The following is a 15,276-nucleotide window of genomic DNA, read 5'->3' on the forward strand; positions in this document are numbered from 1 at the left end:
AGGGAATGTACGATTCAAATGAAAATGAGACCAACAAAAAGCCGCTAGCCTGCTGGAGTTAGAACCAGACTTTATTGTATGTATACACTTTCTGACCTATTGTCAATATACACATCTGAAAAGTGGTACCACGGCCGCTACAGACAGCGCGAGAACGGTCCTGTCTCCGCATTAGCGTCTACCCACGGTCTAAACAGAGCAGCTACAGTGACAGTACATGGAGGGGTGGCCACATGTGACACGGGACAGCTGGCAGTGTCCTCGAGACTAGCGGTTATGATCACAGCGTAGTGTTCAAAATTATTTTCCCCCGGTTTTAGAAATCTAAAATTTTACATGTACATTAAAAACCAAGTGCTGTAGGGGTTTTAGCTCCTGACTGCTGTGTTCTCCTTTCACCACCTACTGGGCGTGGGTTGTATCCCCGGGGCGGGCTCTGGGAGGAGGGGGCACAGCAGCTGCTTGGGAATGGAGTGCTGCCCTCCGGCCACTGGGCATCATTTCAGCAAGGTTCTGAGTATGGATTCCCCCAGGCCTGTTGCTGTCTCCAAACCAAGTGGTTAGAGGGTCTGCACCATCTGGATGGTCAACATGCACTCTCACCAGCAAGGAAAACTACATCTATTCAGTATGGACCCCAAGCTGCACCTGTGTGAGCTGCTGGTCCTCAGAGAAGCGAGTACACACAGCCAGGACCCCAGCTCCCCTCAGCCCTCTGCCAAATCAGAAATGGGTAGCATCCCAAAGAAAAGACCTGACCTTTTCCAGCCTCTGAAGAGGGGTCCCTGCCCAGTCCCCTCCTGCCAGGCAGCAAGCACAGTTCTGTGCCCGTCTCTCCTGGTCCTGGGTGGGGGTGGGGGGTGCGGGTCGGGGGGCCTCAGTCCCTCCCACGCTCAGTGTCTCCACTTCACTTTGCACCCAGCCCTGGGTTACACTAGCACAAAAGACACGAGGAATCCCAATTTATTTACAAAATATTAAAAAGTCAGTTTATCATCTACATATTAGCCCCATTCTGCCATTTTATACATGCACTAGTGTGGAAAAATAAAAACTTTAAAAAAAAGAAGGATTACCAGGTGGGAGTGAGCAATTCTAACCCTTTGTCAAGGAGTCCAGTCACTGCAGCTTTTCTGGAGTTGAGCAAGCGTCAGCTCCTCACATAACTTAAGAGCGATCCGGCGAGCGGGAGGAAGGCAGGTGGCGGGGAGGGAGCCTACGGGCCTACACACCAAGCAGGGTGGAGATTGGCGGCGGGGAGGGTCTGCAGACCTACTGGCCAGAATGACTTTGTACATCATGGACCCTGGGGGTGGGCAGCGATGGCAGCAGAGTCTCCGGAAGCAGGAAGGAAGACGGGGTGGTGGGGGACGGGGTGCTCAGTAGCTGAGGGTGGAGTCATCCCACTCCAGCTGCTGCTGCCGGTTCGCGGTCTGCGGGTCCCCATGCTCCCCCTCGTCCTCCTCACTGCTCTCCGACTCGGCGCTGGTGATGTCGTCCTCCTCGTCCCCGTCCTCGCTCTCCTCTTCCTCCTCCTCCCCTTCCTCCTCACTGCTATGCTGGTCCTCGTACGTCTGACAAAGGGACGACCCAACAGACCGGGTGCTGAATCCAGCCCCCACCCCTGCTGGGAGTCACATCCCACAACCCGGCCAGAGGGGCTGGACTAGGCTGGAAGGAGCCTCACCGCAGACAAAGGGAAACAAAGCTCTGGTCACCACCCACAGTGTGAACAGGACCCATATCAGGACCCACAGGCCTCACTTTAACGGCAGGGTCGTGGTAAGGACCACACAGAGCACAGGAACGTCGGCGGTGGGGGTGGGGGGGTGGATGAGCCTCCCCGGGGCCCCACACCTACCTCCATGGGGTTCACGGTGATGGTCAGGGCGGAGTCGTCCCAGTCCATCTCGTTCTCTTTCCCGGTGTCCTGGTCCCGCATGGTTCTCTGGTGTGCGGCCCGGATCCGGAACACCCCCAGGATGATCATGAAAACCAGGAAGCTGACGCACACCACGATGACGACGGTGGCAGTGCTGGGCACGACTGGGGTGAGAGGAGACAGGACGGCTGTGATGACAGGACCCGTCCTGGGCCCGTGTGCCCTGGGCCTCCCTACTGCTGGCTCCATCAGCCCCTCGGGAACAGACAGACCTCTGAGAAAAGGCTCAGTGCAGGGGTTTGGTCCCTTGCTGCCTTGTCTGTGCTCCAGTTTCCTTATGTTTTGGGGACTAAAAGCTGGGCTGGCTAGTGACTGTTCTGAGCCAGGGGGGAAGCGGGCGCCAAGCTTACAGCAGGAGTCAGGGCAGGGCAGCACAGTCCTACCTGCAAACGGGTGGGGGTTGGCCAGGTTGTGACCCGAGAGGTCAATGAAGGAGCGGTGCTCGGGGTGGACGAACTGTGGCTGGGCAGCTATGTGGCTGGCGTGTTCCATTGGGTTGGCCGTGTGGATGACATTCACCTGCAGAAATGGAAAGGCAGCCTGGATGTGTCTGGGGAATGGACATGCACTTGACCAGCACCACCAAAGTGGGCCCTGGATGGGTGCTGGCGGGTGGAGAAAAGGACAGAAGAAGCCAAGGAGGGTGTTGTAATGACCTGATGTTGTCACACAGCCAAGAAAAGGCCTGCTCTTTAATAACTCATTTTTATTGTGCCTGATAAAATAATTCATCCACAACAGGCTGGAGGAAAAGGCCCAGCACCACCAATGGCCCTTTACCCCATGTCATCTGAGAAGCCTGGGCACAGACCATGTCCCTCTTTTCTTAAAATCACAGCCACATGGAAGAACACAAATCACAGGCTCTCTTATCTTTCAAATCCACTACCCTCAGCTCAAAGAATACCCTCATGGACTCCTCAGCCTCGTGAGTCTAATTCTGGGGCTGTGGGGTCACAGTGCAAGTGTTCAACTGCTGAGAATAACTTCTGGTTCATTCCTCTGGGGCACAGAAGCTCTGACTGACACTAGACAGGTCAGAGGGGCCACATGCCCCCTGGCCACCTGGGCCAGAGTCACGACGACCACGTTCCTCGAAAGGTGGTCCTGCCCTGGGCAGAGCATTCACTCCCAGCAGGGCCAGGCCTCTGCAGAAAACCTCTGGCTCCTGGGCACTGCTCCTTCGAAAGCAGTGTCAAATCTCAAGACACACCCTTGCTCCTCAGGCCAAGGTATCAAACACCACTTGATCCTGACCACCGCCCTCCAAGGCCCCTCCAAGTCTCGGGCTGAGCGGGACTGTGAAGGGGGCACCATGCTGGATCCCAGCTCACCTCACACACAACCTGTCATCCCCAAACCTGTGCAGGTCTAGCCTGGAGCAGCCCCCCCGACTGGAAAAGGTGACCCAGCCCCCCAAAGAACCCCAACAGTGATCCCTACAAATGCTCTGGAAATCAGCATTTGCAAACATCAGGGTCGTGAGTGGAGTGCTCAGTCACCACGCCACTGGCCTTTCTCTGTAGAGCCCGGCTCTCACCTCCACCTGGAACTCGTTGCTGACATAGCGACCATTCAGCTCAGAGCAGACAAGCTTGAACTTGCGGTCAAGCAAGGACCTGGTGTGCCAGTTCCGATAGCGCAGGAGGTGTAAGATCTCCTCGTAGTTGGCCATGGTGTCAACACCTGTGGGTGAGGAGGAGACGGCAGTACAGAGGTCAGGAACACAGGCCACAGGCAAACGCAGGCGGTTCCCAAGGCACTCAGCCATGCCTGGCTGTCCAACTGCGGGGTATTTCCCCCTACAGAAGGGCGTGTGCCATCGGCCCAGTCAACACTCTCCCTTCCCGCCCCCTCCAGGGCTCCCTCCAGGTTTTGAGCTGGGAGGACAGCTCCTAGATGTCACTCTTCCCACCTGTGAAGACCACACCCACGTCAGAGCTGCTCATTTCGATGCCCTTCTGCTGCAGGCGGGCTGCATCCACCTCCAAGCTCTCCTGCTCTCCATTCAGTTCTTCTCCCTCCACTGTGACCTCACAGGTGTCCAAGTCATGTACAATCTCCTCCGACACCAGTGACTCTTGAACTGCAAAAATAGCCCAACTGGAAATATCAGAGGCCGCGGAGCCTGGGGAGGGGGGTCACAGCAACGGCCCGCCTGCTCATCCTCAAACTCACAGAGCCCTTTTAGGGACCATGGATGGAGGTATGGGAAAGTCACTTTCAAGAATTGGGGGTGTTTTATGCATCTAAAGAGGACTGAAAGAACAGTCAGAAGGCCTGAGAATAGGGAGCGGTCTGTCCTGCTGGGACTGCCAGCCAGCAGGAGCATCCCCCAACTGCATCCCCTGCCCTGGTCTCCATCCTCTCAACCCCCAAGATCTATCCCAGACTCTGACATCAAGCTGGAAAAAGATCAAAGAACCACCCCCCCCAATAAGTGGGTTTCCAAACATCAGAAGGAGCTCCAGCCCACAGTCAGATTCTAGAAGCAAACCCAAAACAGCACAGAAACATTCAAGTTTCCAAAATCACAAAGGAAAAGGGCCGTGACTTTCTCCTGGCAGCCGCAGTGGGGTTTCAGCTGCACAGTTTCGAGCTGAGGCAGGGCCAACCGTTCTGGAATATCACCTGTCGGGTCCTCATCCCCTTCCCCTTCGGGCTCCACTTCTCTCGTGATGGTGCTGATGATCCGAAGCTCGGGGAAGAGGAAGACCCCCTCTGAGCTTTCAAACTCAGAAGCCGCTCGAGCAAAATGGTGGATGCCGCTCAGACTGATCTTGGGCTCTTCTGGCTGCAAAACCATCACGTAGCCGTCCACCGGGGGGACGGAGATGCAGGTGGCCTCGTTAGAACACCTGTCAACAAGGAAGGGGAGGGGAGGGTCAGGGCTCGAAGAGACGGCTTCTCAGGCCACACTCCAGGAGGAGGAACTGTCACAGGGTCACTCCAGTATTCTTGCCTGGAGAATCCCATGGACAGAGGAGCCTGGCGGGCCACAGTCCATGGGGTGGCAAAGAGTTGGACGTGACTGAGCACAACACACACACACACACACACACACACACACACACACACACACCTCAGGCCACACGAGAGTGCTCGGAGGTGCGCAGGCAGGATTCCACAACCACGTGGGGGACAAGACGCTGGCCACTCCCAGAATGTGCTTCCAAACATCACTCAAAGTTTCTGGTAATGAGTGACCATAAGCTTACAGAAGGGAGGCTGGTTTGTCCTAAAAAACTTAAATGCACACATTTTCTTCTCAAGGGTCACTGAGCAAAGAAAAACAAGATTTACTGCTAACAAATCAGCACCTACTTGACTGTGCTGGTGATTTTGAGTCTTCGGATCCCTGGGGTGGGGAACTGTCGTGAATTAAGGTAGGAAATGTGCTGCATGGCCTTATCAAGCTCCCCCACGTCCTCTCCCTCCAAGGTCAACATCGACTGACTAGGGTTGGCCTGGATCTGAAATGGCACCAAAACAGACAGAAGAGGAGTAAGGTTCTGTCTGCAAGGAGGTAAAACCATGAACGCGCTGACAAAGAGAATTAGCTTGGGACTGATGTGAACTGGTGACTTAGGAGAAGAAAAGCGTGTAGAATTCCAGTGACCATGACCCCACAACGTGAAGTAAATATTGAAGGTGCAAAACAGATCTGTGATATAAGAAGAAAAAAAATGTTTGGTCTTTGTCCCTAGCACAGACCTCCTAAAACTCTTGGAATTTCCTGAGGGATAGAAGCATCTTTTGTTATTCCTGATTAAGCCCCTTTCAACCACCCCAGAGTTTCCCTTAATGAGGTGACTCTTGGTGGAGCCCTAGATAGTTTCTGGATGGGGACTGGTTGCTAGAGAAACAAACCATGTGGTGAGAGTGGACCTTCAGTCCTACCCTTGAAGGGAGAAAGGTTGGAGACTGTGTTAATTGATCACCAGTGGTTAATGATTTGATCCATCACGCCTATATAATGGAATCTCTACAAACCCCCTGAACCACAGGGTCTGGCGAACTTCTGGGTTTGCAGACATAGCAAGGTGCTGGGGGGTGGGGGTGGAAGCCCTGTGCACTCCCCTCACCCCAGGCCCTGAGTATCTCTTCCACCTGCTTGTTCGTGAGTTGCATCCCTTACAATAAACCAGTAACCGTAAGCAAAGTGTTCTGTGGGATTTTCTGAGTTCTACAAATTATTGAAACTGAAAAGGGGGAGGGGTTGTGGGAATCCTGGACTTGCAGCCAAGCTGGATGGAAGTGTAGATACCAGAGGCCTGGAAGCTTGTAACTAGCAGCTGAGGAGCAGGTGTCTGGTAGGCAGGGGGGCCTGGTGCCCAGTCAGTGTCAGGACGGAAGTGGACTACGGGATGACTGGGGAACGGGGGCCCAAAGAGCTGGAGAGTTAGGGTGTGGTGCTGGAGGTGCTAAGAGTAAAAACAGATCAAACCTTGTGCCAGCGGCCCCTGCACTTGAGGTCAAGGAAGCTGTGGGTGCAGGGGAGTGGGGTGCCAGGCAGGGGGGGGTCCCTGTGTTACCTTGACACCTCTGCCACTGTCTTCGGGGGTGTGCAGGTCTAGCCCCTCTTTGCAGGTATACAGACAGTCAATCACCTTCTTATCTGTGAGCTTCCCAGAACGGATGGTCAAGCCAGCCAGATTACCTCGGAAAAACTGGGCCATGCGCAGGTCACCACCTGTGGAACACGAGGGAGGGAAAGCAGAAATTGCGGGGGCGGCCGGGGGCCTCCCGTCTCACCTCCGACGTGGTGTTACCGGTGGTGCTGGCTTGATGGGTGGACATGCAGGTTAGTTCCTATCAGATCCTGTTAGCCTTGCAGCTGACATGGAAGCACAATGAGGAATTAAATGGTTTATGATCATGCATGTGGCCCGGAGAAGAGAGGAGCTGGTGGTGATGGGGGGGGGGGGTGTGTCCCTCACCAAAAGCCCAGAGGTCCCATGACTGTCGCCACTCATGTGGCCACTCCCCAGTAAGGGTGGCCCATGCTGCGCTGGTCACCATGGCACATGAGTGACATCTTCCTGGTGCCAGTCTCTTCAACCACTGCCTTCTCAATCAGCTGGATCAGATGCTGGGCTGCCTTTTAAAAATTTATTTATTTTTGGCTGCACCATGTGGATGCAAGATCTTAGTTCCCTGACCAGGAATCACACTGGGCCCCTGCAGTGAAAGCACGGGGTCCTGACCACTGGACAAAAAGGGAATTCCCCTTGGGTTGCTTTTTTTCTAACTGAGCATATTCCCAGAATACATACAAACTCAGGGATGAATACACACAAGCAGGAGTAGAAAGATAAAATGAATGTTAAAACCCCACCCTGCACTTAGAAGCCTATTATCAAGGCCACTCAGATGGCTGTTTCATTGACGCGCAGCATTCCTGTCTCCAACTACTGAGGACAGCTGAGGAGAATGAAAATGTTGTAAGAAAAAGCCAGAAAGTGGCCCCTGACAGGTTGTCACAAAGAGCCAAAACCAGGAGGTAGTAAACCCTGTTCTTACACTGAAGGAGAAGAGCCCGACTGTCAGCAGCATGTCTCAATCCTGACAAGGACATTACATGCAACATCACTGCTAGGGATCGAGATCTCTAAGAAACATTATTTAGAATTTATTATCGGGCGGGACAGAATATCTAGACACGAGTCTTTTCCTATCTGGTAGTTCAGACACACAAGAAGCAGGAGGCAGCCTCCCAATCCTGGCCTGAGATTTCAGCAGGGCGTCTCAGGCAGTGGGATGGGGTAAGATTTGATGAAGGGGGTAAAAGAAACTCTCATTAGTGCCTCGCATGAATGAGTCATTTGCTCTCACTTCAGCTGGGATCAGCACGGGCAGAAAAGGGAAATCCCATGATGCAATGGGGCAGCATAAGGCAAAGCAGCAGCTCAAGACAGTGTCTAGGACCCAAATGCAACCGGGGTGTCGCATGCGGAATGGGCAATGAATGGAGGTCTCGTCTTTAAATGAAACACAAGAGTGAAACCGTAGGCAAGAGTCCAGGGACCTGCGGAGGCCAGAGGCACAGGCTCAGTTTCATTGTCATTTTCAACTCCTGAATACTCTGTAGAAAAGCAAGACAGACAATATAAAAGGACCAAGAGGTTAGGCTCTTCAGAACTGGACCTTGAAAATTAGTTTTGAAAAGTTACCAAACACAAACACAAAGAGAACACTTCGCCTCTCATCCCTCCTGACACATTCCACGTGGATGAAGCTTGTACCTCGTCACCTTTTACCCCAATGCTTCCTCCCATCCTTTAAAAAAAAAGTTTAAGTGTAGTTGATTTACGAAGTTAATCTGCGGTATAGCAAAGTGGTTCAGTTACACACACACAAACACACACCCTCTTTCATATTCTTTTCCATTATGGTTGATCAGAGGATACTGAATATAGTTCTCTGGGCTATACAGTAGGACCATGTTGTTCATCTTTTTCCAGTCTTTTATTTCACCTTCCTACAGCCTCCTTGCCAAAACACAAGTTGGATTCAAAATAAGACTGACTGAAAGCCGTGTGCTCAGTTCACTGATCTCCTCAACCTGCCCAGGCAGGACCCAGCCAAATGGTGCTGACGTCAATGGCAGAGACGGACCCGATGCAAATGGCAGCCCACCTGGACCACAGCACCGGCCTTCCTGATGGGGAACACATGCGTCAGCATCCAGAGGCTGGAACGTAGCGAACGTGGTATGACTTTTTTGAAGGCTCAAAAGGAGTACATAATTGGTTGAGACTTTAACTTGCAAGGGACAGAGGAAGGAAGGCATTTTTAACCAGTTTTTCTGAACAGGAAGGGAGTCAGAGATTAGGGAACTTAACCCAGAGAAACATACTCAATCGGTGACAGGCTCAGGGCTCAGGGACAGCAGCTGCGGCTACCCACCAGCATTCTGGGTCTAGGCACCCACCCACCCGATAAGAGGACAGAGTCTCCACTTTCAAGACTGCTTCCCTGTGTCCACCCCACCTTACAGAACAGGCCTCTCCCCCTTTAGCTTTAGCTGCAGCTGAGTGGGCTCCAGGCCAGGTGTGCACAGGTGAGCCCTGGGGTCCACACAGCTCCTCTGTCTGAACACACAGGTGAGCCCCGGGGCCCACACAGCTCCTCTGTCTTCACAACCTATAGTTAGAACTGATGTTTCTGTTGATGCCATGAGGGGACCTCCAGCCTGAGTTCCCCATGGTGAATCTGAAAAGGGATCTCGAATCCCCTGAAAGGAAGAAAGGAGATCTTTTTTCCTGTTAACTACGATTTTTAAAAACTTGTGTCTGGTTTGGAGATTTAGGGAGATTTTTCTGGCTGAGGATGTGGAGAGGGCTGAGGTAGAAAGAGATGAGAGAGGGTGAAAGTGACTGCCCTCTGACAGCAGAGGCACCAGGACATGAACAGGAAGGCAGAGTGGAATGTGAGGGCAACAAATGCAACAAAGTTCTCAGAATACAAAGTAACACTTAGGTTGGCCCTTGTATTCTTATTCAAGTCTTCACTGAGAAATTGGGGAAGCTAATGTGAACTGAAATTTTAAGAATAACAAAAACTTCTGATATGCCTAATAATTTATTCCTCACTCCTTGGTCTCATGTTCTCATTTCTTACAAACCAACTGTCACCAGAATTAAATCTGGGAATTCACTGAAGAAGTTCACTGTGAATACTGTCATATTCCTTTTCATTTGAAAGGATCTAAAGGAAAATTATGGAATTCAATCCTCTGAAAAGCAGCAACAGTGTCTTGGAAACTGCTGTTCAGTTGCTCAGTTGTGTTGGACTCTGCAACCCCATGGACTGCAGCATGCCAGGTTTCCCTGTCCTTCACCATCTCCCAGAGTTTGCTCAAATGATGTCTTGGAAATTAGGCTCTTTCATAAATTTCTAATCTAACTCCAGATACAACACTTCCACAGAGAAGGAAAAGGCAGGCTGATTTAGCAGGTACATGCGATGATTATGACACCCTGCAGTCACACAAGAGAGTCAAGGGCAAGGGTTGGAGGTGGGGCCCCATGAACCTCAGTGGCAGACCAGGGGACCTATGAACTTGGGTGGGAAAAATCACAAGCTTATTTTCACTAACTTCTAATATTTAGTTTTCCTTTTCCTTGTAAATGTCAGCTACAAACAGGAATATTGGAAGAAACTGTGACTTTGCAAATAGAAATCATGTCCCATCACACCAACAAGCATTGTTACAAAGCCCCTTGCTATTCTGACTCACAGCAGTTAACAGATGTGCCTGATCTTCACATGTAAATAGCAACACAGATGTTACTATTTCACAAATTACGGCTTTTTAGCACTTTCATAATTGTATGTACTTCAATCTAATTGGTCACCTTTGAAATCCTATGTGTTTTATTTTATAGATTCATAAGAAATGTATCCTTCTGAGAAGGGATCCTCAGGCTTCCCAGACTACCAGAGGAATCCATGGCACAGAAAAGGTTAACACTCCTCGTTCGGTGGATCAGAGACCCTGGCCTGAGTGCCCCAGCCCCAGGGGTTCAAACCCTAGCGCCATGTGATCAGCTGATTAACACGGCTTGCTTCTTTTCTTCACCTCAGTTTTTCAGCTGTGAAATAGGGATAAAAAGAGCTTCTGCCCCACAGATGTATCACTTAGAATTAATGAGATAATGTATGTTAAGCCATCAGCACACAGCCTGCCACTTAGAAAACAAGAATAAGCAGTATCATCTTGCTGGTGATTGTCATCACATCCCATCTCAGTCTTTTGGCAGAGACGCCCACAGACTCTTCTCTAGTCCTCACTGAAGTGCTTCTACCAAGTTACCAACCACAAACACTCTGATGTGCCCTCTGGGCCAGAGCAACTCAAACATCTGTGCCTGACTGCTGTTTCTGTGTTTCTGTAAACTTTCCAATGAACAGATTAATTTATAAACAAGTTTCTCAACACACTCTCTCTCTGCACAACACTCCCTCCCAGGCCCTCAGGAAAGGTGTTCCCATCCTTCACTGCCTCGAGCATCACAGAGCTGCGCCCCAGAGCCTTGCACAGCAATGCCCCCGGAAAGGCAAAGGAATGAAAAGATAAAGGACAGGACAGCAAGGAATGAGAATACTGAGAAGAGCCTGCTTCTATTAATATCAACACAGCAGAGAAAAAGCATTGCTCCCTGCGATTGAGGGGAAAAGGGAGTACCCGTGACCGTTACCTTGCCAGCAAGCCCCAACCACGAGCTGGGTTTCGATCTTGGATGGATGAAGTGGGTAATCTTCAGTGACAGAGAAGGGCTCGTGAGGGACACCGTCCACGTAGAGGGTCACACTGGGGATTTCCACGTTGAGGACGTAGTGATGCCATTCCTCGTCACAGACCTGAGGGGCCAAGGGAAGTGTTAGGTGTGTAACACCCTCCTTCCTTCTCACCCTCTCACACAGCTGGACATGAGAACCAATTTCTGTTTTCCTAGAAAGGAAAAGATTTAAAGCAACAACAGGGACTTCCCTGGTGGTCCAGTGATTAAGACTTCGCCTTCCAATGCAAGGGGTGTGGGTTCCATCCCTCGTCAGGGAACCAAGATCCCACATGCCTTGTGGCCAAAATACCAAAACATAAAACAGAAGCAATATTGTTAACAAATTCAATAAAGACTTAAAAAATGGTCCACGTCATCAATAAATAAATAAAAAAGCAACAAAATATGTCTCTTCCCACCATGTCTCACCCAAAGGGCCCAGGTGACAACCACCTCAAGGACATGTCAGACTGGGGGATGGGAGGGGTGCTACTTGCCCATCATGAGACAGGGCTTCAAATGGTGAGCTGCCCAACCCTCTTCTGCCAGGAGCACGATACCAGGGAATTCTAGCATCAGCAGGATGGACACCACTCAGGGGGCTGGCAGTTCCTTTTCTGGATCAAAATGAAAAATACCTCTCGTCTCAGAATGAGGCCCACTGTGCATCATGTACTTTTCTTTCTCGGTTCAAAAGTGATGGTCTATACAAGTATGAACATAAAGCTCAGGTGGCCAAACTCACCTGAGTTCCTCTCCCATCACTGAGTATCTCCCTTGCTGTCACACGGAGAGTGCTGGTCTGCAGTCTCCGAGGCCCCAGCTGGTCTGGCACTGGCCTAATTTCTGGCTTATATCTTATGCAAGAACAGGGACAAGCAGAAAAGGAGATACTCTGGGATGAAATTTCTAAACATGCCTTTCAAAAAGTTTGCCCAAAGCTTCCCTGGTGGCCCAGTGATAAAGAATCTGCCAACCAATGCTGGAGACACGGGTTCAATCCCTGATGTGAGAAGCTCCCACATGTGGCAGAGCAACTAGGCCTGTGTGCCACAGCTCCTGAGCCCACACATCCTAGAGCCCACGCCCTTCAACAAGAAAGGCCACTGCAGTGAGAAGCCCGCGCACCCCAACAGGAGGGTAGCCCCTGCTTGCCACAACTACAGAAAAGCCCAAGCAGCAATGAAGCCAAAAATTAAATAATTTTTTTTTTAAGTTTGCCCAATTTACCTTTTAGTTCTAAAAAACTGAACCAAGGAGAAATTGAGAGCTTAAACAGGCCAGCAACATCAAATAAATGAAGACATTACCAAAGATTACTCCCAAAAGAAAAGCAACTGCTTTTGAGCCTGAGGAAAAATTCAAACCTATTAACACTGTATGTATGTTTACTATATACTCATGATATATGTGTATATAAATGTGTCATCACATATTTCTATATAAAGGAATTACACAGTAATTCACTTTTGAGATGGGTAAGATCTTAATTTTAGTTTAAGTCTTTATTTCAAACAAGTTCTATAATAGAAGCTTCTTCAGAAAGTAATTTATATTACATTCCTAGTTTTACAAATATTACAGGTTTCTAGGGGATTAGTAGAATAACACTGTACTTAAATATCAGTAATATTTGGTCAAAGTCCATGAGCATATCCTGAGAAGATAGTAGTCAAGTTCAAGTGCGTCACTAAGTCGTGTCCGACTCTTGCGACCCCATGGACTGCTGCCCACCAGGGTCCTCTGTCCACGGGATTCTCCAGGCAAGAATACTGGAGTGGGTTGCCATGGCCTCCTCCAGGGGATCTTCCTGACCCAGGGATCGAACCCATGTCTCTTATGTTTCCTGCACTGGCAGGCGGGTTCTTTACCACTAGTGCCACCTGGGACCACTCCAACTACTCACTTTACATCAACAATAGCCTCGCTCCCTTTGAGTGTGTGCTCAGTCACTCAGTTGTGCTCGATCCTTTGAAACCCCATGCACTGCAGCCCACCAGGCTTCCCTGTCCATGGAATTTCCCAGGCAAGAAAACTAGAGTAGGTAGCCAGGGGATCTTCCCGACTCAGGAGTTGAACCCAGGTCTTCTGCATTGCAGGCAGATTCTTTATCAACTGAGCTACACAGGAAGTGAAGATAGCAGTAGAATTAGTGTAATTTTTTAATTTCCTTGAAAACAGGGAGATGAGGAGAGTAAAACCCCAAGCCACAGACAACACCCACGACAATACTGCTGATGAGGTGACTACATGAATGCTGAAACAAGCCAGGTGGAGAAAAGCAACAGGGTTTCTGATCCAGGAGATACCAGAGGGTGTGAAGCCACATTAAAAAAAAAAAAAACTTTATGAAGACAACAGAAGGGAGAGTTCAAAATTTAAAGCTAGGCGGAAAAAAAGTCATGCTGATCAACTCTCTCTTTTCAAAGTGTAAGAAAGCTAATTTCATGTAAAACTGAGGGTGGGGGAGTGGAAATGATCATGACTCAATTCCACATGAAGTTTTTAAAAGGAAAAGAAAAGAAAACCAAAGGGAATAATATCTCTTCAGCTAATGAAACCATACCTGAAAGTCATACCTAACAAAAGAGATGAGAACGATGATCTAGTATTTTAAAACATGCTAAAAGACATTAGGAGAATGACATAAAACAGTAAAAAACAAGTTCATAATTAAAGTAACTCAGAAACGAGGTGCCAGGATACAGAAATGATTTAAAGGAAAGGGACAGTTACAGTAAAAAAGGTGAAGAAAATCAACAAAAGATAAAAGGAGTCCCCAGGGAGGAAAACCAAAGCAATGAAAAAGAATATCAAAAAACCCGCATGAAATACCCAAACATTTGAAACTAGATACTAAAAGGGAATACCACATATTTGGGAAAACACACCTAAAACCACTAAGACGTATTCATAAAATTAAAAGAAGAGGAAGAGAAAGAAATACATCCTATAATCATCCAAACAAAAAGACTAAATATTTTATAAATGAAAGAAAATCAAGTTGTTGTCACAGTTTAACAGTAACATTTTATGTTAGAACTCAATGGAGAGAGAGATTGTTCTTAGAAATCTTACATCTGAGCCAGAGATGAGATATCCAGTCAAAGTGACCTTCAGTATAAAGGCCACAGACAAACTATTAAAACAACATGTAAGAAGTTAGGAATTAACTGTTCCCATGAGCCCTTCCTGGGAACACACTTCCTACCATCCAAGTGACCAGAAAACAAATGCCACAAGGATGGTGACACTGACCACTGATGGCTGCTTACATCATGAAGAGAAAAAAACAGACCCAGGGCTTAAACAGATCAGAAACAATAAACCCCATTCTAATCAAGTCTTTAGAGCCCACTCCCAATGTACAGGGTATAAAGAAAAGAGAGGTGGGACTTCCTTGGTGGTCCAGCGGTTAAGAATCTGCCTTCCAATGCAGGGGATGAAAGTTCGATCCCTGGTCAGGGAACTAAGATCCCACATGCAGTGGAGCAACTAAGCCCACGTGCCTCAACTAGAGAGAAGCCCGCACACTCAACAAAGAGCACAGGGGCTGCAACTAAGACCTAACACAGCTGTAAGGAGGTAGACAGATGGATAGATAAATAAACATCTTTAAAAGGAGGAGACAACAGAGGAGTGTGTTACATTACACCACAGGGAAGCAACCAGTCAAATCTAAACTCTTGAAACCTATTGAACTAAAGCCTGATTTTATTACCAAACAAATTTCAAGGGAGAAGAGGAGAGTCTATAGATTAAAATAAACTCAAAAAGTCTATCAGAAAATCCCAATGTATGGCCTCTTACTGGATCCTGATGCAAACAAACAAAACTGTAAACACAAAAACATCTATGAAACAATTTGAATACTGGATGGATATTGAAAAATTATTAACAGTGGAGGTGACAATGAAATAAGACTGACCAAGAGCTGATAATTGCTGAACCCAACTGAAGGGTGTGTGCAGTTGTTCCTTATACTAATCTGTCCACTTTTACCTATGTCTAAAATATTCCATGATAAAGTTTCAAAAACATGTAAAC

At 48.9% G+C, this 15,276-nt stretch overlaps 1 protein-coding gene across 4 annotated transcripts in view; it reads right to left on the minus strand.

Annotated features, from left to right (window-relative positions):
* Positions 1 to 53: 53 nt before the first annotated feature.
* Positions 54 to 15,276, minus strand: part of CLSTN1 (calsyntenin 1) — a 77,593-nt gene continuing 62,370 nt past the window's right edge. For 2 of the 4 annotated variants that reach the window (XM_070474254.1, XM_070474253.1), the window contains 10 exons: positions 11,146 to 11,308; positions 7,971 to 8,027; positions 6,478 to 6,635; positions 5,267 to 5,415; positions 4,574 to 4,800; positions 3,858 to 4,028; positions 3,483 to 3,628; positions 2,326 to 2,461; positions 1,862 to 2,046; positions 54 to 1,574 (listed from right to left, as the gene is read on the minus strand). In XM_070474254.1, the coding sequence (XP_070330355.1) occupies positions 1,380 to 1,574; positions 1,862 to 2,046; positions 2,326 to 2,461; positions 3,483 to 3,628; positions 3,858 to 4,028; positions 4,574 to 4,800; positions 5,267 to 5,415; positions 6,478 to 6,635; positions 7,971 to 8,027; positions 11,146 to 11,308 (1,587 nt within the window). In that variant the 3' untranslated portion in view covers positions 54 to 1,379. The remainder of the gene's footprint in view (positions 1,575 to 1,861; positions 2,047 to 2,325; positions 2,462 to 3,482; positions 3,629 to 3,857; positions 4,029 to 4,573; positions 4,801 to 5,266; positions 5,416 to 6,477; positions 6,636 to 7,970; positions 8,028 to 11,145; positions 11,309 to 15,276) is intronic. The other 2 variants (XM_070474256.1, XM_070474255.1) reach the window with 1 other exon arrangement.

The sequence above is a fragment of the Odocoileus virginianus genome, chromosome 11 (genome assembly GCF_023699985.2).
Source record: "Odocoileus virginianus isolate 20LAN1187 ecotype Illinois chromosome 11, Ovbor_1.2, whole genome shotgun sequence".
Lineage (NCBI taxonomy): Eukaryota > Metazoa > Chordata > Mammalia > Artiodactyla > Cervidae > Odocoileus > Odocoileus virginianus.